The sequence below is a fragment of the Arachis stenosperma genome, chromosome 5 (genome assembly GCF_014773155.1).
Source record: "Arachis stenosperma cultivar V10309 chromosome 5, arast.V10309.gnm1.PFL2, whole genome shotgun sequence".
NCBI classification, from domain to species: domain Eukaryota; kingdom Viridiplantae; phylum Streptophyta; class Magnoliopsida; order Fabales; family Fabaceae; genus Arachis; species Arachis stenosperma.
In genome coordinates this window covers 33082970-33107026 of record NC_080381.1, presented here as the reverse complement: position 1 = coordinate 33107026, position 24057 = coordinate 33082970, and the positions used below count along the sequence as shown (strand labels likewise).

Here is a 24057-nt window from a genome sequence, read left to right as displayed (position 1 = left end):
TGGTGTCCTTACAGAGGTTTATCATGACATATAATTAGCTAGAGAGAGCTGCACCTGTAAGGCAAAGTTGCTTACAAAGGTTATGTTCGGCATTCAATGGCTAGGAAGAGCCACACCTATAAAGTGAGGTCGCTTATAGAGGTTAATACCAACTGGAAAGCTATATTCGAGACTAGTACCAGGTAGTGTCGGGAGAGGGTAGAAACTGATAGATGAGCTCATTACCTACACTAGAAATAGACATGCATTATAATTGTTTACGCATAATTCAGATTTCCAAATATCAAACCATTTTCGTTGTGAAACAATTTCAACAACAAACCAATTCCAATCCAATGCCAAATCAAGGAATCAACATAACAAAATTACAATAACCAATTGGTTTTCGTAAATCAGGAGACCAATTCAACAATCACTAACTCATCAAAATTAATCAATTAACCAAATTACACAACCTTCTCAAATAATCAATATATCCATCAAATAAACAACTCCATTCATCCAGAATAGCTCAATTTAATCCATAAGACTTACGAAATCATAAAAATATATTTTTCATGGAAATATTGGCTTGTAACAATTCTTGATAACAAAACGGTTTTAAGAAAAACTCTTACCTCAATTGTCGAAACTCGGTAAACCATAGAACGCGTCAAACCCTTTTTCTCCGAGCTCATAATAGTGGTAGCTGCAACCACAGCTCCATACCTCTTTTGTAACAACCATAGAAACTCCTAACGTGAGATACAAGAATCGCAGCTCAACCCTAAGACATTAACTTCGCAACGGAGGCAGCAGCTCAGGGGTGGTCGTGGCAGCAGCTCAACCCTACATTCACATGTTCAGGGGCGAAGCTAGACAATATTTATTAGGGGACCGATATTTTTTTTAGCTTTTTATTTTAACAAAAAAAGTTAAAAGTAACTCTATATATAATTTTAATTAAAAATAACAACTAAAACTTAAATTTTACTTTTTATAAGATAACTGAACATATTGTATATTAAAATAATTAAACACAAATATCTCAAAACTAATTTCAAATATTGTAAATATAAGTTATTACATACTTGTTTTTAGAATCTTCAACTACTATTCAATTCTTCTTTAGACGTTTCCTGCAAAATTATTAAAAAAATGTATTATGCTTCAACCTTCATGTAAATAATTTAAATCACAACCATAATTAATGCAATAAAAAATTAGTAATAATATTATTAGGACTAAAGTAAATTAAAATTTACAACTTACATAGACAATTGAGCTCGACATTTTTTCCTTGATTCAAAGTCATCTATTATTGAATCAGTACTGAAAGTAGCTGCAATTTCTTTCTCAATGTAAATGACTAAATTATCTGCAAGAAATTTGTTTGCCATTTTACTCTGAAGTCTTGTTTTAACAATTTTCATTGCCGAGAAAGCTCTTTCTATTGTTGCTGTAGATACTAGAAGAGTCAAGACATTGCGAATCAGTCTATCAACCAAATGATAAGTTCTTGATTTTCCTGTTTCCTTCAATCTTTGACATAACTCAGAAAATGTCCCAACTTATTTTAGATGATTCGGTATATCAAATGCATAATGTTGCAATTGAGCATTCAAGAGAATCATTTCATGATCAGAAAAATTTGAAGGATAAAACTTTTCAGCTAACTTGCATGTATTTTGAATATTAAACAACTTAAAATTATCTTTAGGGTCCAAAGCAATACTTAAAGTCAAAAGCTCCATGGTTTCCTCATTGAATCTACTATTTAACTCTTGAATTTGAAAGTCAATTGCTGCCAAAAATACATCAACTCGATAATGATGCTCAATTGTTATCTTTGGTTGACGAGATTGACCTCTTCCAACCGTGTATTGTGTACTCATATTAGGGATGTCAATTTCATGTTTCTCACAAAACTTCTTAACAATCTCAAGTAAATTGCACCAACCATTATTCCTTAATTTTTGAAGAAGTAGTTTTGATGTAGAAACAACATGCATTGCATTCAAAATATCTTGAGATTTTTGTTGTAATGCTTGGCACAAAATATTAGTAATCCCCATAATTTCCTTCATCAAATGTAACAAAAAAACAAATTCAAACGAGGATAGCACTTTATTGACACCATAAGCCTCACCTCTTTGAGCAGAAGTTGTACCATCATCAATAATGTTATTAAGAACGGTTTGAGTAGCTGCAAACATTCTTATCAAGCTACAAACAGAATAAAAGTGAGAACTCCATCTTGTATCTCCAGCTCTTTGTAAAGTGCCTATTTGATTTGCACCTTGACCTGTTTTTAGCTCATCATTAGCAATCAATTTTTCATTTTCAATTTCTTGAGCTTCTTGTAGTTGATCATGTCGTTTGCAAGATGCACCAACAATATTGACAACAGCAGTCAATTGTGTGAAAAACTCATGAATTTGAAGTACTTCCCTTGAAGTAGCCACTAGTGCTAACTGCAATCTATGAGCAAAACAATGGACATAATATGCTTGTCGGTAATCATTGAGAAATAAAGCTTGTAAACCATTCCATTCCCCTCTCATATTGCTAGCACCATCATACCCCTGACCTCGAATATTTTCAATTTGGAGATTATAAATAGAAAGCACAGACACCAACTCTTTTTTCAAAGTCAAGGCACTAGTACACTAACATGTACAAGATCAAAGAAGCGTTCACGAACAAAACCATCCACATCAACAAATCTCAAAACAATAGCCATATGAATTACTTGCTTTCTAAAATAAATAACTTACAAAAGAAAGAAGAATGAAAGATGATAATGGAAGACCAAAGACTACTTGCTTTCTTCTAAGTTGTAATGATAATGGAAATATGGAGTGATGTTTTGTTTTCTAATTGAAAGAAGAGGGAAGAATGAAAAAAGTGATTTGTTGACTTTTTGTTATTGCCTTTTCAGATTCTTCACTTTTAATATGGATTGGGACTTTTTTTTTTTAATTAATTATATAACCCACTATTCATAGCCCAAATAACACACTACTTTCTAAACCATTTTTTGAATAGAATTCTGTACAGCATATATTTTTCAAAGGGGGGAGGCCTACTTTTTTTTAGGGGGGCCACTCTTTAACTTTTTATTATTCTTGTAAACAAAATTTTTTTGGGAGGGGGGCCACTGCCTCCCCTTCAATATGAGAAGCTTCGACCCTGCACGTGTTCTCTCTCTCACATGTAACAGCGGGGGTTGCATTTTCGGCGGTGGTGGTAACGTTCTCGATGACATGCGTGGTGAGGACATCTCCTTCTCTCGGCGACAGTAGCTACGGTGGTAGCAACGGCATCTCCTTGTGGCTCCACGGATGGCAACGCATGTGACGGCGATGATGGAAAAGAACTCAACCAATGGCAGTGACTGGTGCAAAATTAGAATACCACAATTGAACCGGCAAGTGCATCGGGTCGTACCAAGTAATACCTCAAGTCAGTGAAGATCGATCCCATGAGGATTGATAAACCAAGCAACAATAGTTGAATGATTCACTTAGTCAGATAATCAGAAAATAGTGTTTTGGGTTCAAATTGCATTAAACAATAATTCAGAGAGTTCAAGAAGGCAAGTAAAGGTTTTGTGCGAAAAATGTATGAGAAAACAGTTAAGGTTTCAAACTTTTTTATTTTTCCGGATTAATAGTTCTTACCAACTATTTTAATCATGCAAAATTCAATATATGGCAAACTATAATTGACTAAATCCTAATTCCTTAGTGATCTAGTCTCCTCTAACCTAATCAACTACCAATTCCTTGGTCACTTAATGTAGATTAAAGATTTAAGTCGAATTCTAGTTTATTAGCCACAAAATTCCTAATTACCCAAATATAAGAGGATTATATATCACGTATTCCATTAAGTCCAGGAAATTTGTGGTTTAGGAGGAATTTACTTTCAAGGTGTTATGCAGGTGAGTTAACTGTTCCAAGAATCAACAAAAATTCATGTAGAACAGGGGTTATCTTCCAATACATTCAAGTTCATAAGAAGAAGAACGAAAGTAATCCTTGAATTTAAATCAATACAATAATTAAAATAGAGTGACAATAGTATTAATACATAGAATAAACAAAACTCCTTGATGAGCGGATAATTTGTACGCTTTTTGGCATTGTTTTTAGTATGTTTTTAGTATATTTGGTTGAGTTTTTAGTATATTTTTATTAGTTTTTAGTTAAAATTCACTTTTCTGGACTTTACTATGAGTTTGTGTGTTTTTCTGTGATTTCAGGTATTTTCTGGCTGACATTAAGGGACCTGAGCAAAAATCTGATTCAGAGACTGAAAAGGACTGCAGATGCTGTTGGATTCTGACCTCCCTGCACTCGAAGTGGATTTTCTGGAGCTACAGAAGCCCAATTGGCGCGCTCTCAACGGCATTGGAAAGTAGACATCCTGGGCTTTCCAGCAATATATGATAGTCCATACTTTGCCCAATATTTGATGGCCCAAACCGGCGTTCAAAGTCACCTTCAGAATTCCCAGCGTTAAACGCCGGAACTGGCACCTAAGTGGGAGTTAAACGCCCAAACTGGCACAAAAGCTGGCATTTAACTCCAAGAGAAGTCTCTACACGAAAATGCTTCAATGCTCAGCCCAAGCACACACCAAGTGGGCCCGGAAGTGGATTTTTATGTCATTTACTCATCTTTGTAATTCTTAAGCTACTAGTTCCCTATAAATAGGACCTTTTACTAGTGTATTTTCATCTTGGTTTTTCTGGTTCCCTCTCTGGGGCCGAAACCAATGATCACTTTTGTTCTTATGTATTTTCAACGGTGGAGTTTCTACACACCATAGATTAAGGTGTGGAGCTCTGCTGTACCTCGAGTATTAATGCAATTACTATTGTTCTTCTATTCAATTCCGCTTGTTCTTGTTCCAAGATATCACTTGTTCTTCAACTTGATGAATGTGATGATCCGTGACACTCATTGATGAGCGGATAATTTGTACGCTTTTTGGCATTGTTTTTAGTATGTTTTTGGTAGTTTTAGTTGAGTTTTTATTATATTTTTATTAGTTTTTAGTTAAAATTCACTTTTCTGGACTTTACTATGAGTTTGTGTGTTTTTCTGTGATTTCAGGTATTTTCTGGCTGAAATTGAAGGTTCTGAGCAAAAATCTGATCCAGAGACTGAAAAGGACTGCAGATGCTGTTGGATTCTGACCTCCCTGCACTCGAAGTGGATTTTCTGGAGCTACAGAAGCCCAATTGGCGCGCTCTCAACGGCGTTGGAAAGTAGACATCCTGGGCTTTCCAGCAATATATGATAGTCCATACTTTGCCCAAGATTTGATGGCCCAAACCGGCGTTCAAAGTCACCTCAAGAAATTCCAGCGTTAAACGCCGGAACTGGCACCTAAATGGGAGTTAAACGCCCAAACTGGCATAAAAGCTGGCGTTTAACTCCAAGAAGAGTCTCTACACGAAATTGCTTCATTGCTCAGCCCAAGCACACACCAAGTGGGCCCGAAAGTGGATTTTTATGTCATTTACTCACTTCTGTACACCCTAGGCTACTAGTTATCTATAAGTAGGACCTTTTACTATTGTAAAAAAGAGAGACTTTGGTAGCTATCTTCGTTTTATGCTATCTTAGATCATTGGGAGGCTGGCCATTCGGCCATGCCTAGACCTTATGCTTATGTATTTTCAACGGTGGAGTTTCTACACACCATAGATTAAGGTGTGGAGCTCTGCTGTACCTCGAGTATTAATGCAATTACTATTGTTCTTCTATTCAATTCCGCTTGTTCTTTGTCCAAGATATCACTTGTTCTTCAACATGATGAAGGTGATGATTGACGCCCATCACCATTCTCACTCGTGAACAAAGTGACTGACAACCACTCTTGTTCTACAAGCATCTGAGGCTTAGTGAATATCTCTTGGATTCCTGATTGCACGATGCATGGTTGATCGCCTGACAACCGAGTGCTCGCCTGACAAACGAGCCAGCCATTCCGTGAGATCAGAGTCTTCGTGGTATAGGCGAGAACTGATGGCAGCATTCAAGAGAATCCGGAAAGTCTAACCTTGTCTGTGGTATTCCGAGTAGGATTCAATGACTGAATGACTGTGACGTGCTTCAAACTCCTGAGGGTGGGGCGTTAGTGACAGACGCCAAAAGAATCATTGGATTCTATTCCGGTCTGATTGAGAACCGACAGATGAATTCCGCTATGCTGTGACCAGAGCATATGCAATCGTTTTCAATGAGAGGATGGGAGGTAGCCATTGACAACGGTGAAACCCTACATGAGCTTGCCATGGAAAGGAGTAAGAAGGATTGGATGAAGGCATTAGGAAAGCAGAGAGACGGAAGGGAAGGCATCTTCATGCGCTTATCTGAAGTTCCTACCAATGAATTACATAAGTATCACTATCTTTATCTTTTATGTCATTTTCGTTTATCACCATCATACATTTGAGTTTGCCTGACTAAGATTTACAAAATGACCATAGCTTGCTTCAATAGCAACAATCTCTGTGGGATCGACCCTTACTCACGTAAGGTATTACTTGGACGACCCAGTACACTTGCTGGTTAGTTGTGTGAAGTTGTAGTGTTCACAATTTCGCGCACCAAGTTTTTGGCGCCGTTGCCGGGGATTGTTCAAGTCTTGAGCAAGCTTTTGGTAACAATGCCTGAGATTGTTCAGTTTGGACAACTGACGGATCATCTTGTTGCTTAGATTAGGTATTTATTTTTTTCGAAATTCTTGAAGATGAATTCTAGAGTTTCATGATGATTTGTTGAAATCTGGCTGGCTGAGAAGCCATGTCTAATCTGATTGGACCGAGGTTTCAACTTATCACCACAAGAGCTTGTTGATTTTCATCAATTTTGCTTTTGGAGCAGTGATCTGCTAAGGCTTGGCTGACCTTTGGTCATGTCTAGTATTTTGGACCGAAGCTTTCTTTGAAAGCTTGGCTGGCTGTGAAGCCATGTCTAATTCCTGGACCGGAGTCTTAGACTAGCATTGCACTGATTCCTGGAATTCTCATTAAGAATTTTGATACCTTTTTCCACCTAATTTTCGAAAAACACAAAAAAAATTACAAAATCATAAAAACCAAAAAAATATTTGATGTTTCTTGCTTAAGTTTAGTGTCTCATCTTAAGTTTAGTGTCTTGCATGCATTGCTATTTGATTCTTGTTGCATTTTGATTATTAAAAATCCAAAAATATTTTTAATTTGTGTCTTTTCAAGTCAATGATACAAAGAATTGAAGATTCAGAACATACTGCAGAGGAATTATACAGAAAAAGCTGAGCATTCAAAAATGCCCAGTGAAGAAGACAGACTGGCGTTTAAACGCCAGCCAGGGTACCTGGTTGGGCGTTTAACGCCCAAAGAGGTAGCATTTTGGGCGTTAAACGCCAGAATGTATACCATTCTGGGCATTTAACGCCAGGATGGTGCTAGGGGGAAGATTTTGTTTTCAAAATCAATTTTTTTTCAAGTTTTCAAAGTTTTTCAAAATCAAATCTTTTTCAAATCATATCTTTCCAATCAAATGTTTTCAAAATGAATTTCTTTCCTTTTTCAAAGATACTTACTAACAATTAATGATTTGATTAAACATTTTTTGCCTTTTTCTGTTGAGGAAGGTTTTATGTTTGAATCATATCTTTTCTTGTTAGGCAAGTCACTAATTTTCAAAATCATATCTTTTCAAATTGTTTTCAAATCATATCTTTTAAAATTGTTTTCAAATCATATCTTCTCAATCACATCTTTTTAAGACCATAACTTTTCAATCATAATTTTTTTTTATCACATCTTTTTCAAAATAGTTTTCAATCAAATCTTTCTAAAACTTCTAATTTCAAAATTTTTTTCAAAAATCACTTGATTTCTTTTTCACTTTGAATTTTCGAAAATTATCAATCAAATTTTCAAAATGTTTTCGAAATCTTTTAATTGAATTTTCGAAAATTCTCTTCCCTCCTCCCACATCCTTCTATTTATGGAGTACCACTCCTTCTTAATGCACAATTCGAACCTTATCTAATTAAAGTTCGAATTCTTCTTCTCCTTCTTTCTTCTATTTTTCTTTTCCTCTGACACTTCAAGGAATCTCTATACTGTGACATAGAGGATTCCACATTTTCTTGTTCTCTTCTCTTTCTTATGAGCAGGAGCAGAGACAAAGGCATTCTTGTTGAAGCTGACCCTGAACCTGAAAGGACCCTGAAGCGAAAACTAAGAGAAGCCAAGGCACAACTCTCTTTAGAGGACCTGACCGAATTCTTCAAGGAAGAAGAACACATGGCAGCCGAAAACAACAATAATGCCAACAATGCAAGGAAGGTGCTGGGTGACTTTACTGCACCTACTCCTGATTTTTTTGGGAGAAGCATCTCTATCCCTGCCATTGGAGCAAACAACTTTGAGCTAAAGCCTCAATTAGTTTCTCTAATGCAACAGAATTGCAAGTTCCATGGACTTCCAATGGAAGATCCTCATCAGTTTTTAGCTGAGTTCTTGCAAATCTGTGACACAGTCAAGACTAATGGGGTTGACCCTGAGGTCTATAGACTGATGCTATTCCCTTTTGCTGTAAGAGACAGAGCTAGAATATGGTTGGATTCTCAACCTAAAGAAATCCTGGACTCTTGGGAAAAGCTAGTCAATGCCTTCTTGGCAAAGTTCTTTCCACCTCAAATATGGAGTAAGCTTAGAGTGGAAGTCCAAACCTTCAGACAGAAGGATGGAGAATCCCTCTATGAAGCTTGGGAAAGATACAAACAATTAATCAGAAGATGTCCCTCAGACATGCTTTCTGAATGGAGCATCATAGGTATTTTCTATGATGGTCTCTCTGAACTATCCAAGATGTCTTTGGATAGCTCTGCTGGAGGATCTCTTCATCTGAAGAAGACGCCTACAGAGGCTCAAGAGCTGATTGAAATGGTTGCAAATAACCAATTCATGTACACTTCTGAAAGGAATCCTGTGAACAATGGGACCAGTCAGAAGAAAGGAGTTCTTGAGATTGACACTCTGAATGCCATACTGGCTCAGAACAAGATATTGACTCAACAAGTCAATTTGATTTCTCAAAGTCTGTCTGGAATGCAAAATGCATCTGGCAGTACTAAGGAAGCTTCATCTGAGGAAGAAGCTTATGATCCTGAGAATCCTTCAATGGAAGAGGTGAATTACCTAGGAGAACCCTATGGAAACACCTATAATTCTTCATGGAGAAATCACCCAAATTTCTCATGGAAGAATCAAGAGAGACCTCAACAAGGTTTCAATAACAATAATGGTGGAAGAAACAGGCTTGGCAATAACAAGCCTTTTCCATCATCTTCTCAGCAACAGACAGAGAGTTCTAAGCAGAATACCTCTGACTTAGCAACAATGGTCTCTGATCTAATAAAGACCACTCAAAGTTTCATGAATGAAACAAGGTCCTCCATTAGGAATTTGGAAGGACAAGTGGGTCAGCTGAGTAAGAAAATTACTGAACTCCCTCCTAGTACTCTCCCAAGTAATACAGAAGAAAATCCAAAGGGAGAATGCAAGGCCATCAACATGGCCAAATTCTGGAAGGAAGAAGAGGCAGAGGACGCCACTGAGGAAGACCTCACTGGACGTCCACTGACCTCTAATGAGTTCCCCAATAAGGAACCATGGGAATCTGAGGCTCAAGATGAGACCATAGAGATTCCATTGGACTTACTTCTGCCTTTCATGAGCTCTGATGAGTATTCTTCCTCTGAAGAGGATGAGTATGTCACTGAAGAGCAAGTTGCTAAATATCTTGGAGCAATCATGAAGCTAAATGACAAGTTATTTGGAAATGAGACTTGGGAAGATGAACCTCCCTTGCTCACCAAAGAACTGGATGACTTGTCTAGGCAGAAACTGCCTCAAAGGAGGCAGGATCCTGGGAAGTTTTCTATACCTTGTACCATAGGCACCATGACCTTCAAAAAGGCCTTGTATGACTTAGGGTCAAGTGTAAACCTCATGCCCCTCTCTGTAATGGAGAAATTAGGGATCTTTGAGGTGCAAGCTGCAAAAATCTCACTAGAGATGGCAGACAATTCAAGAAAACAAGCTCATGGACTTGTAGAGGATGTTCTGGTAAAAGTTGAAGACCATTACATCCCTACTGATTTCATAGTCCTAGAGACTGGGAAGTGCATGGATGAATCCATCATCCTTGGCAGACCCTTCCTAGCCACAGCAAAGGCTGTGATTGATGTTGATAGAGGAGAGTTGATCATTCAAGTGAATGAAGAATCCTTGGTGTTTAAGGCCCAAGGACATCCCTCTATCATCATGGAGAGGAAGCATGAAGAGCTTCCCTCAAAACAGAGCCAAGCAGAGCCCCCACAGTCAAACTCTAAGTTTGGTGTTGGGAGGCCACAACCAAGCTCTAAGTTTGGTGTTGAACCCCCACATTCAAACTCTAAGTTTGGTGTTGGGAGGTTCCAACACGGTTCTGAGCATTTTTGAGGCTCCATGAGAGTCCTCTGTCAAGCTAATGACATGAAAGAAGCGCTTGTTGGGAGGCAACCCAATGTTTTATAGTTAACTATTTTCTTTTGTTATTTTATCTTTTTTGTAGGTTGATGATCATAAGAAGTCACAAAAACAATGAAAAAAGAAAAAACAGAATGAAAAACAGGAAGAAAAACAGCACACCCTAGAGGAAGAAGCTGTTGGCGTTTAAACGCCAGTAAGCCTAGCAGTTGGGCGTTTAACGCCCAGTCTGGCACCATTCTGGGCGTTTAACGCCAGAAAGGGGCACCAGACTGGCGTTAAACGCCAGAAAAGGGCAAGAACCTGGCGTTAAATGCCAGAAATGGGCACCAGCCCGGCGTTTAACGCCAGAATTGGCTCAAAACGTGATTTTTGATGCCTTTTGGTGCAGGGATGACTTTTCCTTGACACCTAAGGATCTGTGGACCCCACAGGATCCCCAAACAAACCCATCACTCTCTCTTCTTCTTCACCCATTCACCAATCACCTCAACATCTCTTTCTCTTCACCACTCACATCCATCCTTCATAAAACACCACTTCTTCCCCTCTTTGGCCTAACCACAAAGCCATCTCCCTCTCCTTCATTTCTTCTTCTTCTACTCTCTTCTTTCTTCTTTTGCTCGAGGACGAGCAAACATTTTAAGTTTGGTGTGGTAAAAGCGTTGCTTTTTCGTTTTTCCATAACCATTTATGGCATCCAAGGCCGGAGAAACCTCTAAAAAGAGGAAAGGGAAGGCAAAAGCTTCCACCTCCGAGTCATGGGAGATGGATAGATTCATCTCAAGGGTGCATCAAGACCACTTCTATGAAGTTGTGGCCTTAAAGAAGGTGATCCCCGAGGTCTCCTTTTCACTCAAAAAGGGTGAATATCCGGAGATCCGCCATGAGATCCGAAGAAGAGGTTGGGAAGTACTTACCAACCCCATTCAACAAGTCGGAATCTTGATGGTTCAAGAGTTCTATGCCAATGCATGGATCACAAAGAACCATGATCAAAGTATGAACCCGGATCCAAAGAATTATCTCACTATGGTTCGGGGGAAATACTTGGATTTTAGTCCTGAGAGTGTGAGGGTGGCGTTCAACTTGCCTATGATGCAAGGAGATGAACATCCTTACACAAGAAGGGTCAACTTTAATCAAAGGTTGGACCAAGTCCTCACAATCATATGTGAAGAGGGCGCACAATGGAAGCAAGATTCAAGAGGCAAGCCGGTTCAACTGAGAAGGCATGACCTCAAACCCGTGGCTAGAGGATGGTTGGAGTTCATCCAACGCTCAATCATTCCCACTAGCAACCGGTCCGAAGTTACCATAGACCGGGCTATCATGATCCATAGCATCATGATTGGAGAAGAAGTGGAAGTTCATGAGGTCATAGCCCAAGAACTCTACAAGGTGGCGGATAAGTCCTCTACCTTAGCAAGGTTAGCCTTTCCTCACCTCATTTGTCACCTCTGTTATTCAGTTGGAGTTGACATAGAGGGAGACATCCCCATTGATGAGGATAAGCCCATTACCAAGAAAAGGATGGAGCACACAAGAGACCCCTCTCATCAAGAGATCCCTGAGGTGAGGGAGACATCCCCGTTGATGAGGATAAGCCCATTACCAAGAAAAGGATGGAGCACACAAGAGACCCCTCTCATCAAGAGATCCCTGAGATGCCTCAAGGGATGCACTTTCCTCCACAAAACTATTGGGAGCAAGTAAACACCTCCCTAGGAGAATTGAGTTCCAACATGGGACAACTAAGGGTGGAGCATCAAGAACACTCCATTCTCCTCCATGAAATTAGAGAAGATCAAAGAATCATGAGAGAGGAACAACAAAGACAAGGAAGAGACATTGAGGAGCTCAAGCACTCCATAGGATCTTCAAGAGGAAGAAAGAGCCGCCATCACTAAGGTGGACCCGTTCTTTAATTTCCTTGTTCTTTATTCTTCTGTTTTTCGAATTTTGTGCTTTATGTTATCTATGTTTGTGTCTTGTGATCATTAGTGTCTTAGTGTCTATGCCTTAAAGTTATGAATGTCCTATGAATCCATCACCTTTCTTGAATAAAAACGTGCTTAAATTGAAAAGGAAAGAATTGCATGAATTTTGAATTTTATAACAGTTTAATTATTTTGATGTGGTGGCAATACTCTTGTTCTCTGAATGTATGCTTAAACAGTGCATATGTATCTTGAATTTGTGGTTCATGAATGTTGGCTCTTGAAAGAATGATGAAAAAGGAGACATGTTACTGAGGATCTGAAAAATCATTAAAAATGATTCTTGAAGCAAGAAAAAGCAGTGAATACAGAAAAAAAAGAGAAAGAAGCAAACGAAAAAAAAAAATAGAAAGAAAGAAAAGAAAAAAAAAGAGAGAGGAGGAATAAAGTTGTGATCCAAGGCAATAAGAGTGTGCTTAAGAACCCTGGACACCTCTAATTGGGGACTCTAGCAAAGCTGAGTCACAATCTGAAAAGGTTCACCCAATTATGTGTCTGTGGCATGTATGTATCCGGTGGTAATACTGGAAGACAGAGTGCTTTGGGCCACGGCCAAGACTCAATAAGTAGTTGTGTTCAAGAATCATCATACTTAACTAGGAGAATCACTAACACTATCTGGATTCTGAGTTCCTAAAGAAGCCAATCATTCTGAGTTGCAAAGGATAGAGTGAGATGCCAAAACTGTTCAGAGGCAAAAAGCTAAAAGCCCCGCTCATCTAATTAATACTGATCTTCATAGATGTTTTTGGAATTCATTGCATATTCTCTTCTTTTTATCTTATTTGATTTTCAGTTGCTTGAGGACAAGCAACAATTTAAGTTTGGTGTTGTGATGAGCGGATAATTTGTACGCTTTTTGGCATTGTTTTTAGTATGTTTTTGGTAGTTTTAGTTGAGTTTTTATTATATTTTTATTAGTTTTTAGTTAAAATTCACTTTTCTGGACTTTACTATGAGTTTGTGTGTTTTTCTGTGATTTCAGGTATTTTCTGGCTGAAATTGAAGGTTCTGAGCAAAAATCTGATCCAGAGACTGAAAAGGACTACAGATGCTGTTGGAATCTGACCTCCCTGCACTCGAAGTGGATTTTCTGGAGCTACAGAAGCCCAATTGGCGCGCTCTCAACGGCGTTGGAAAGTAGACATCCTGGGCTTTCCAGCAATATATGATAGTCCATACTTTGCCCAAGATTTGATGGCCCAAACCGGCGTTCAAAGTCACCTCAAGAAATTCCAGCGTTAAACGCCGGAACTGGCACCTAAATGGGAGTTAAACGCCCAAACTGGCATAAAAGCTGGCGTTTAACTCCAAGAAGAGTCTCTACACGAAATTGCTTCATTGCTCAGCCCAAGCACACACCAAGTGGGCCCGGAAGTGGATTTTTATGTCATTTACTCACTTCTGTACACCCTAGGCTACTAGTTATCTATAAGTAGGACCTTTTACTATTGTAAAAAAGAGAGACTTTGGTAGCTATCTTCGTTTTATGCTATCTTAGATCATTGGGAGGCTGGCCATTCGGCCATGCCTAGACCTTATGCTTATGTATTTTCAACGGTGGAGTTTCTACACACCATAGATTAAGGTGTGGAGCTCTGCTGTACCTCGAGTATTAATGCAATTACTATTGTTCTTCTATTCAATTCCGCTTGTTCTTTGTCCAAGATATCACTTGTTCTTCAACATGATGAAGGTGATGATTGACGCCCATCACCATTCTCACTCGTGAACAAAGTGACTGACAACCACTCTTGTTCTACAAGCATCTGAGGCTTAGTGAATATCTCTTGGATTCCTGATTGCACGATGCATGGTTGATCGCCTGACAACCGAGTGCTCGCCTGACAAACGAGCCAGCCATTCCGTGAGATCAGAGTCTTCGTGGTATAGGCGAGAACTGATGGCAGCATTCAAGAGAATCCGGAAAGTCTAACCTTGTCTGTGGTATTCCGAGTAGGATTCAATGACTGAATGACTGTGACGTGCTTCAAACTCCTGAGGGCGGGGCGTTAGTGACAGACGCCAAAAGAATCATTGGATTCTATTCCGGTCTGATTGAGAACCGACAGATGAATTCCGCTATGCTGTGACCAGAGCATATGCAATCGTTTTCAATGAGAGGATGGGAGGTAGCCATTGACAACGGTGAAACCCTACATGAGCTTGCCATGGAAAGGAGTAAGAAGGATTGGATGAAGGCAGTAGGAAAGCAGAGAGACGGAAGGGAAGGCATCTTCATGCGCTTATCTGAAGTTCCTACCAATGAATTACATAAGTATCACTATCTTTATCTTTTATGTCATTTTCGTTTATCACCATCATACATTTGAGTTTGCCTGACTAAGATTTACAAGATGACCATAGCTTGCTTCAATAGCAACAATCTCCGTGGGATCGACCCTTACTCACGTAAGGTATTACTTGGACGACCCAGTACACTTGCTGGTTAGTTGTGTGAAGTTGTAGTGTTCACAATTTCGCGCACCACTCATCATCGTTCTCACCTATGAACGTGTGACTGACAACCACCTCCGTTCTACCTTAGATTGGGTGAATATCTCTTGGATTCCTGATACACGACGCATGGTTGATCGCCTGACAACCGAGCGCTCGCCTGACAACCGAGCCAGCCATTCCGTGAGATCAGAATCTTTGTGGTATAGGCAAAAACTGATGGCGGCATTCAAGAGAATCCGGAAAGTCTAACCTTGTCTGTGGTATTCTGAGTAGGATTCAATGATTGAATGACTGTGACGAGCTTCAAGCTCCTGAGGGCGGGGCGTTAGTGACAGACGCAAAAGAATCACTGGATTCTATTCCGACCTGATTGAGAACCGACAGATGGATAGCCGTGCCGTGACAGGGTGCGTTGAACATTTCCACTGAGAGGATGGGAGGTAGCCACTGACAACGGTGAAACCCTTGCATAAGCTTGCCATGGAAAGGAGTAAGAAGGATTGGATGAAGACAGTAGGAAAGCAGAGAGACGGAAGGGACAAAGCATCTCCATTCGCTTATCTGAAGTTCTCACCAATGAATTGCATAAGTATCTCTATCCTTATCTCTATGTTTTATTCATATTTCATCTATCACCATTTGAGTCTGCCTGACTAAGATTTACAAGGTGACCATAGCTTGCTTCATACCAACAATCTCCGTGGGATCGACCCTTACTCGCGTAAGGTTTATTACTTGGACGACCCAATGCACTTGCTGGTTAGTTGTGCGAAGTTGTAGTGATCACAATTTCGTGCACCAAGTTTTTGGCGCCGTTGCCGGGGATTGTTGAGTTTGGACAACTGACGGTTCATCTTGTTGCTTAGATTAGGTATTTATCTTCAGAGTTCTTAAGAATGAATTCTAGTGTTTCAAGGTGATGTTCTTATCATCATCAAAGCTGATTGATTCTCATCAATTTAGCTCTTGAATGCAATGTCCTGCTGAAGCTTGGCTAGCCATGTCTAATTCCTTTAGACTGTAGCCTTAGACTAACATTGCATGATTCCTGGAATTCTCTTTAAGAATTTTGATACCTTTATTTTCCTTTTCACTTAATTTTCGAAAAATCCAAAAAAATTACAAAATCAAAAAAAAAAAACCCAAAAATATTTTATGTTTCTTGTTGAGTCTAGTGTCTCATGTTAAGTTTGGTGTGAATTGCATGCATTCATTCATGTGTCTTCATTAATCTTCAAGTTGTTCTTGATGATTTCCATGCTCTGATCTTTAAATTCTCTTGACTTGATTGTTTTGTTGTTTTCCATATGCATTCTCATTCTGTTAGTGTCGGTAGTATACAACTACTAAGTTTGGTGTCTTGCATGCATTGTTATTTGATTTTAGTTGCATTTTGATTATTCCTCATTATAAAAAAATCCAAAAATATTTTTAATTTGTGTCTTTTCAAGTCAATAATACAGAGAATTGAAGATTCAGAACATACAGCAGAGGAATTACACAGAAAAAGGCTGGGCGTTCAAAATGCCCAGTAAGGAAGGCAGACTGGCGTTTAAACACCAGCCAGGGTGCCTGGCTGGGCGTTTAACGCCCAAAAAGGTAGTGCATTGGGCGTTAAATGCCAGAATGTGCACCATTCTGGGCGTTTAACCCAGGATGGCACAAGAGGGAAGATTCTGTTTTTAATTCAGATTTTTTTCAAGTTTTCAAAGTTTTTCAAAATCAAATCTTTTTCAAATCATATCTTTTCAATCAAATCTTTTTCAAAATCAATTTCTTTCCTTTTTCAAAAATACTTGCTATCAATTAATGATTTGATTCAACATTTCAAGTATGTTGCCTTTTCTGTTGAGAAAGGTTTAATGTTTGAATCATATCTTTTCTTGTTAGCCAAGTCATTAATTTTTAAAATCAAATCTTTTTAAAATTGTTTTCAAATCATATATTTTCAATCATATCTTTTTAATCACATCTTTTTCAAAGAAGTTTTCAATCATACCTTTTTAAATGCTAATTTCAAAATCTTTTTCAAAAATTACTTGATTTCTTTCCCACTCTTGGTTTTCGAAAATCAATTAAAGTTTTTCAAAATGTTTTTAAAATCTTTTTAATTTAATTTTCGAAATGTCTTCCCCTCTCCTCAAATCCTTCTATTTATGGAGTATCACTCCTCCTCAATGCACAATTCGAACTCTGTCTCACTAAGTTCAAATTCTTCTACCTCTTTCTTCTATTTTTCTTTTCCTCTGACACCTCAAAGAATCTCTATACTGTGACATAGAGGATTCTATATTTTCTTGTTCTCTTCTCTTTCATATGAGCAGGAGCAAAGACAAAGGCATTCTTGTTGAAGCTGACCCTGAACCTGAAAGGACCTTGAAGCGAAAGCTAAGAGAAGCTAAGGCACAACTCTGTGTAGAGGACCTAACAGAAATCTTTAAACAAGAAGAACCCATGGCAGCCGAAAACAACAATAATGCCAACAATGCAAGGAAGGTGCTGGGTGACTTTACTGCACCTACTCCCGACTTCTATGGGAGAAGCATCTCTATCCCTGCCATTGGAGCAAATAACTTTGAGCTTAAGCCTCAATTAGTTTCTCTAATGCAACAGAATTGCAAGTTCCATGGACTTCCATTGGAAGATCCTCATCAGTTTTTAGCTGAATTCTTGCAAATCTGTGACACTGTCAAGACTAATGGGGTTGACCCTGAGGTCTACAGACTTATGTTATTCCCTTTTGCTATAAGAGACAGAGCTAGGACATGGTTGGACTCACAACCTAAAGAAAGCCTGAACTCTTGGGAAAAGCTAGTCAATGCCTTCTTGGCAAAGTTCTTTCCACCTCAAAAATTGAGTAAGCTTAGAGTGGAAGTCCAAACCTTCAGACAGAAGGAAGGAGAATCCCTCTATGAAGCTTGGGAAAGATACAAACAATTAATCAGAAAGTGTCCCTCTGACATACTTTCTGAATGGAGCATCATAGGTATTTTCTATGATGGTCTGTCTGAACTGTCCAAGATGTCTTTGGATAGCTCTGCTGGAGGATCTCTTCATCTGAAGAAGACGCCTACAGAGGCTCAAGAGCTAATTGAAATGGTTGCAAATAACCAATTCATGTACACTTCTGAAAGGAATCCTGTGAACAATGGGACAAGTCAGAAGAAAGGAGTTCTTGAGATTGATACTCTGAATGCCATATTGGCTCAGAACAAGATATTGACTCAGCAAGTCAATTTGATTTCTCAAAGTCTGTCTGGAATGCAAAATGCACCAAGCAGTACTAAGGATGCTTCATCTGAAGAAGAAGCTTGTGATCCTGAGAACCCTTCAATGGAAGAGGTGAATTACATGGGAGAACCCTATGGAAACACCTATAATTCTTCATGGAGAAATCATCCAAATTTCTCATGGAAGGATCAACAGAGACCTCAACAAGGTTTCAATAATGGTGGAAGAAACAGGTTTAGCAATGGCAAGCCTTTTCCATCATCTTCTCAGCAACAGACAGAGAATTCTAAGCAGAACCACTCTGACTTAGCAACCATGGTCTCTGATCTAATCAAAACCACTCAAAGTTTCATGACTGAAACAAGGTCCTCCGTTAGAAACTTGGAAGCACAAGTGGGACAGCTGAGCAAGAAAGTTACTGAACTCCCTCCTAGTACTCTTCCAAGCAATACAGAAGAAAATCCAAAAGGAGAGTGCAAGGCCATCAATATGGCCGAATTTGGAGAGGAGGAAGAGGAAGTGAATGCCACTGAGGGAGACCTCAATGGACGTCCATTGGCCTCCAATGAGTTGCTCAATGAGGAACCATGGGAATCTGAGGCTCAAAATGAGACCATAGAGATTCCATTGGACTTGCTTCTGCCTTTCATGAGCTCTGATGAGTATTCCTCCTCTGAAGAGGATGAGTATGTCATTGAAGAGCAAGTTGCTAAATACCTTGGAGCAATCATGAAGCTAAATGACAAGTTATTTGGAAATGAGACTTGGGAGAACGAACCTCCTTTGCTCACCAAAGAACTGGATGACTTGTCTAGGCAGAAATTACCTCAAAAGAGACAAGATCCTGGGAAGTTCTCAATACCTTGTACCATAGGCACCATGACCTTCAAGAAGGCTCTGTGTGACTTAGGGTCAAGTGTAAACCTCATGCCTCTCTCTGTAATGGAGAAGCTAGGGATCTTTGGGGTACAAGCTGCAAGAATCTCACTAGAGATGGCAGACAATTCAAGAAAACAAGCTTATGGATTGTAGAGGATGTTTTGGTGAAGATTGAAGACCATTACATCCCTGCTGATTTCATAGTCCTAGAGACTGGGAAGAGCATGGATGAATCCATCATCCTTGGCAGACCCTTCCTAGCCACAGCTAAGGCTGTGATTGATGTTGATGGAGGTGAACTGATCATTCAATTGAATGAAGAATCCTTTGTGTTTAAGGCTCAAGGATATCCCTCTGTCACCATGGAGAGGAAGCATGAAGAGCTTCTCTCAAAGCAGAGTCAAACAGAGCCCCCACAGTCAAACTCTAAGTTTGGTGTTGGGAGGCCACAACCAAACTCTAAGTTTGGTGTTGAACCCCCACATTCAAACTCTAAGTTTGGTGTTGGGAGGTTCCAACATTGCTCTGAGTATCTGTGAGGCTCCATGAGAGCCCACTGTCAAGCTACTGACATTAAAGAAGCGCTTGTTGGGAGGCAACCCAATATTATATTTTATCCATTTTCCTTTGTTATTTTATGTTTTCTGTAGGTTGATGATCATGAGAAGTCACAAAATCAATTGAAAAAGCAAAAACAGAATGAAAAACAGGAAGAAAAATAGCACACCCTGGAGGAAGAACCTACTGGCGTTTAAACGCCAGTAAGGCTAGCAGATGGGCGTTTAACGCCAGAAAGGGGCACCAGACTGGCGTTAAACGCCAGGAAAGGGCAAGAACCAGGCGTTAAATGCCAGAAATGGGCACCAGCCCGGCATTTAACGCCAGAATTGGCTCAAAACGCATTTTTGCATGCCATTTGGTGCAGGGATGACTTTTCCTTGACACCTCAGGATCTGTGGACCCCACAGGACCCCCACCTACCCCACCAACCTCTCTCTTCTTCTTCACCCATTCACCAATCACCTCAACACCTCTTCCCCAAAAAACCCTTCACCTATCAAATCCCATCTTTCTCTTCACCACTCACATCCATCCTTCATAAAACCCCACCTACCTCACCATTCAAATTCAAACCACTTTCCCTCCCAAACCCACCCATAATGGCCGAACCCTACCCCTCTCTTCACCCCTATATAAACCCATCTTCACTCCTTCATTTTCACACACCCTAAACACTACTTCTCCCCTTTTTGGCCGAACCACAAAGCCACCTCCATCTCCTCTATTTCTTCTTCTTCTACTCTCTTCTTTCTACTTTTGCTCGAGGACGAGCAAACCTTTTAAGTTTGGTGTGGAAAAAGCATTGCTTTTTGTTTTTCCATAACCATTTATGGCATCCAAGGCCGGAGTAACCTCTAGAAAGAGGAAAGGGAAGGCAAAAGCTTTCACCTCCGAGTCATGGGAGATGGAGAGATTCATCTCAAGGGTGCATCAAGACCACTTCTATGAAGTTGTGGCCAAGAAGAAGGTGATCCCTGAGGTCCCTTTCAAACTCAAAAAGGGTCAACTTTGATCAAAGGTTGGACCAAGTCCTCACAGACATTTATGAAGAGGGCACTCAATGGAAGAGAAACTCAAGAGGGAAGCTAGTTCAACTGAGAAGGCATGACCTCAAGCCCATCACTAAGAAAAGGATGGAGCAAACAAGAGACCCCTCTCATCATGAGATCCCTGAGATGCCTCAAGGGATGCACTTTCCTCCACAAGACTATTGGGAGCAACTGAACACCTCCCTAGGAGAATTGAGTTCCAACATGGGACAACTAAGGGTGGAGAACCAAGAACATTCCATCCTCCTCCATGAAATTAGAGAAGATCAAAGAATCATGAGAGAGGAGCAACAAAGACAAGGAAGAGACATTGAGGAGCTCAAGCACTCCATAAGACCTTCAAGAGGAAGAACAAGCCGCCATCACTGAGGTGGACCCGTTCTTTAATCTCCTTGTTCTTTATTTTCTTGTTTTTCGAATTTTTATGCTTATGTTTGTCCATGTTTGTGTCTTATGATCATTAGTGTCTTAGTGTCTATGCCTTAAAGTTATGAATGTCCTATGAATCCATCACCTTTCTTAAATGAAAACTGTTTTTAATCACAAAAGAACAAGAAGTACAGGATTTCGAATTCATCTTTAAAACTAGCTTAATTAGTTTGATGTGGTGGCAATACTTTTTGTTTTCTGAATGTATGCTTGAACAGTGCATATGTCTTTTGAATTTGTGGTTCATGAATGTTGGCTCTTGAAAGAATGATGAAAAAGGAGACATGTTACTGAGGATCTGAAAAATCATAAAAATGATTCTTGAAGCAAGAAAAAGCAGTGAATACAAAAAAAAAGAGAAGGAGAAAAATGAAAAAAAGGGGAGAAAGAAAAAGAAAAGAAAAAAAAAGAAATAAAGTTGTGATCCAAGGCAAAAAGAGTGTGCTTAAGAACCCTGGACACCTCTAATTGGGGACTTTAGCAAAGCTGAGTCACAATCTGAAAAGGTTCACCCAATTATGTGTCTGTGGCATGTATGTATCCGGTGGTAATACTGGAAGACAGAGTGCTTTGGGCCACGGCCAAGACTCAATAAGTAGCTGTGTTCAAGAATCATCATACTTAACTAGGAGAATCAATAACACTATCTGGATTTTGAGTTCCTAAAGAAGCCAATCATTCTGAATTTCAAAGGATAAAGTGAGATGCCAAAACTGTTCGGAGGCAAAAAGCTACTAGTCCCGCTCATCTAATTTGGAGCTAAGTTTCATTGATAATTTGGAGTCTATAGTATATTCTCTTCTTTTTATCTTATTTGATTTTCAGTTGCTTGAGGACAAGCAACAATTTAAGTTTGGTGTTGTGATGAGCGGATAATTTGTACGCTTTTTGGCATTGTTTTTAGTATGTTTTTAGTATATTTGGTTGAGTTTTTAGTATATTTTTATTAGTTTTTAGTTAAAATTCATTTTTCTGGACTTTACTATGAGTTTGTGTATTTTTCTGTGATTTCAGGTATTTTCTGGCAGAAATTAAGGGACCTGAGCAAAAATCTAATTCAGAGACTGAAAAGGACTGCAGATGCTGTTGGATTCTGACCTCCCTGCACTCGAAGTGGATTTTCTGGAGCTACAGAAGCCTAATTGGCGCGCTCTCAACGGCGTTGGAAATTAGACATCCTGGGCTTTCCAGCAATATATGATAGTCCATACTTTGCCCAAGATTTGATGGCCCAAACCGGCGTTCAAAGTAACCTTCAGAATTCCCAGCGTTAAACGCCGGAACTGGCACCTAAGTGGGAGTTAAACGCCCAAACTGGCACAAAAGCTGGCGTTTAACTCCAAGAGAAGTCTCTACACGAAAATGCTTCAATGCTCAGCCCAAGCACACACCAAGTGGGCCCGGAAGTGGATTTTTATGTCATTTACTCATCTTTGTAATTCTTAAGCTACTAGTTCCCTATAAATAGGACCTTTTACTAGTGTATTTTCATCTTGGTTTTTCTGGTTCCCTCTCTGGGGCCGAAACCAATGATCACTTTTGTTCTTATGTATTTTCAACGGTGGAGTTTCTACACACCATAGATTAAGGTGTGGAGCTCTGCTGTACCTCGAGTATTAATGCAATTACTATTGTTCTTCTATTCAATTCCGCTTGTTCTTGTTCCAAGATATCACTTGTTCTTCAACTTGATGAATGTGATGATCCGTGACACTCATCATCGTTCTCACCTATGAACGTGTGACTGACAACCACCTCCGTTCTACCTTAGATTGGGTGAATATCTCTTGGATTCCTGATACACGACGCATGGTTGATCGCCTGACAACCGAGCGCTCGCCTGACAACCGAGCCAGCCATTCCGTGAGATCAGAATCTTCGTGGTATAGGCAAGAACTGATGGCGGCATTCAAGAGAATCCGGAAAGTCTAACACTGTCTGTGGTATTCTGAGTAGGATTCAATGATTGAATGACTGTGACGAGCTTCAAACTCCTGAGGGCGGGGCGTTAGTGACAGACGCAAAAGAATCACTGGATTCTATTCCGGCCTGATTGAGAACCGACAGATGGATAGCCGTGCCGTGACAGGGTGCGTTGAACATTTCCACTGAGAGGATGGGAGGTAGCCACTGACAACGGTGAAACCCTTGCATAAGCTTGCCATGGAAAGGAGTAAGAATGATTGGATGAAGACAGTAGGAAAGCAGAGAGACGGAAGGGACAAAGCATCTCCATTCGCTTATCTGAAGTTCTCACCAATGAATTGCATAAGTATCTCTATCCTTATCTCTATGTTTTATTCATATTTCATCTATCACCATTTGAGTCTGCCTGACTAAGATTTACAAGGTGACCATAGCTTGCTTCATACCAACAATCTCCGTGGGATCGACCCTTACTCGCGTAAGGTTTATTACTTGGACGACCCAGTGCACTTGCTGGTTAGTTGTGCGAAGTTGTAGTGATCACAATTTCGTGCACCACTCCTAACCTTAACAATGGAGTCTTAGTTGTTCATGGCTCAGAGAAAAACTAGCGTTCAAAAGTGTGTAAAGTGTAGAATGAGGTAGAAGAGAGAAGAGAGCCCGAAGGGCCAAATCTTTTTCCTTTTATATCTTACCTATTTGATTTGAAAATTAAAATCCTAAAACCTGAAAATTAAATTTAAATATCTCAAATATCTCTTCTTAAATAAAAAATCTCATTAAAAACTAAGGAAAAGTCTTGTGGATTGATTGTTGATTGTGTGGTCCCCACTTCAAAAATGTGCTACTGGCGCTAGCGCCGCTTGGATAGTGAGCTTCTCCATCACTTCGAGAGGCTTGGCGCTAAACGCCCAGGTCTGCGTTTAGTGCCACTCAAACAAAACCAATTGGTGATGTCTTGGGTCTCCTGGCGCTAAACGCCAGATAGCGGCATTTA

General features: G+C 39.7%; 1 protein-coding gene and 1 non-coding gene across 2 annotated transcripts; both read right to left on the bottom strand.

Moving 5' to 3' along the window:
• Positions 1-1550: 1550 nt before the first annotated feature.
• On the bottom strand, positions 1551-2543 carry LOC130980667 (uncharacterized). Its single transcript, XM_057904325.1, has one exon. The coding sequence runs from the start codon at positions 2541-2543 to the stop codon at positions 1551-1553; it is 993 nt and encodes a 330-aa protein (XP_057760308.1).
• Positions 2544-8701: 6158 nt separating this feature from the next.
• On the bottom strand, positions 8702-8809 carry LOC130984221 (small nucleolar RNA R71). The gene has a single exon (XR_009088169.1). It is a non-coding gene; the product is annotated as a small nucleolar RNA R71 (small nucleolar RNA).
• Positions 8810-24057: the final 15248 nt, after the last annotated feature.

What these genes read in the sequence shown, in the direction of transcription:
- LOC130980667 (XM_057904325.1), bottom strand. Translation starts at nt 2,543, where the DNA reads ATGAGAGGGGAATGGAATGGTTTACAAGCTTTATTTCTCAATGATTAC.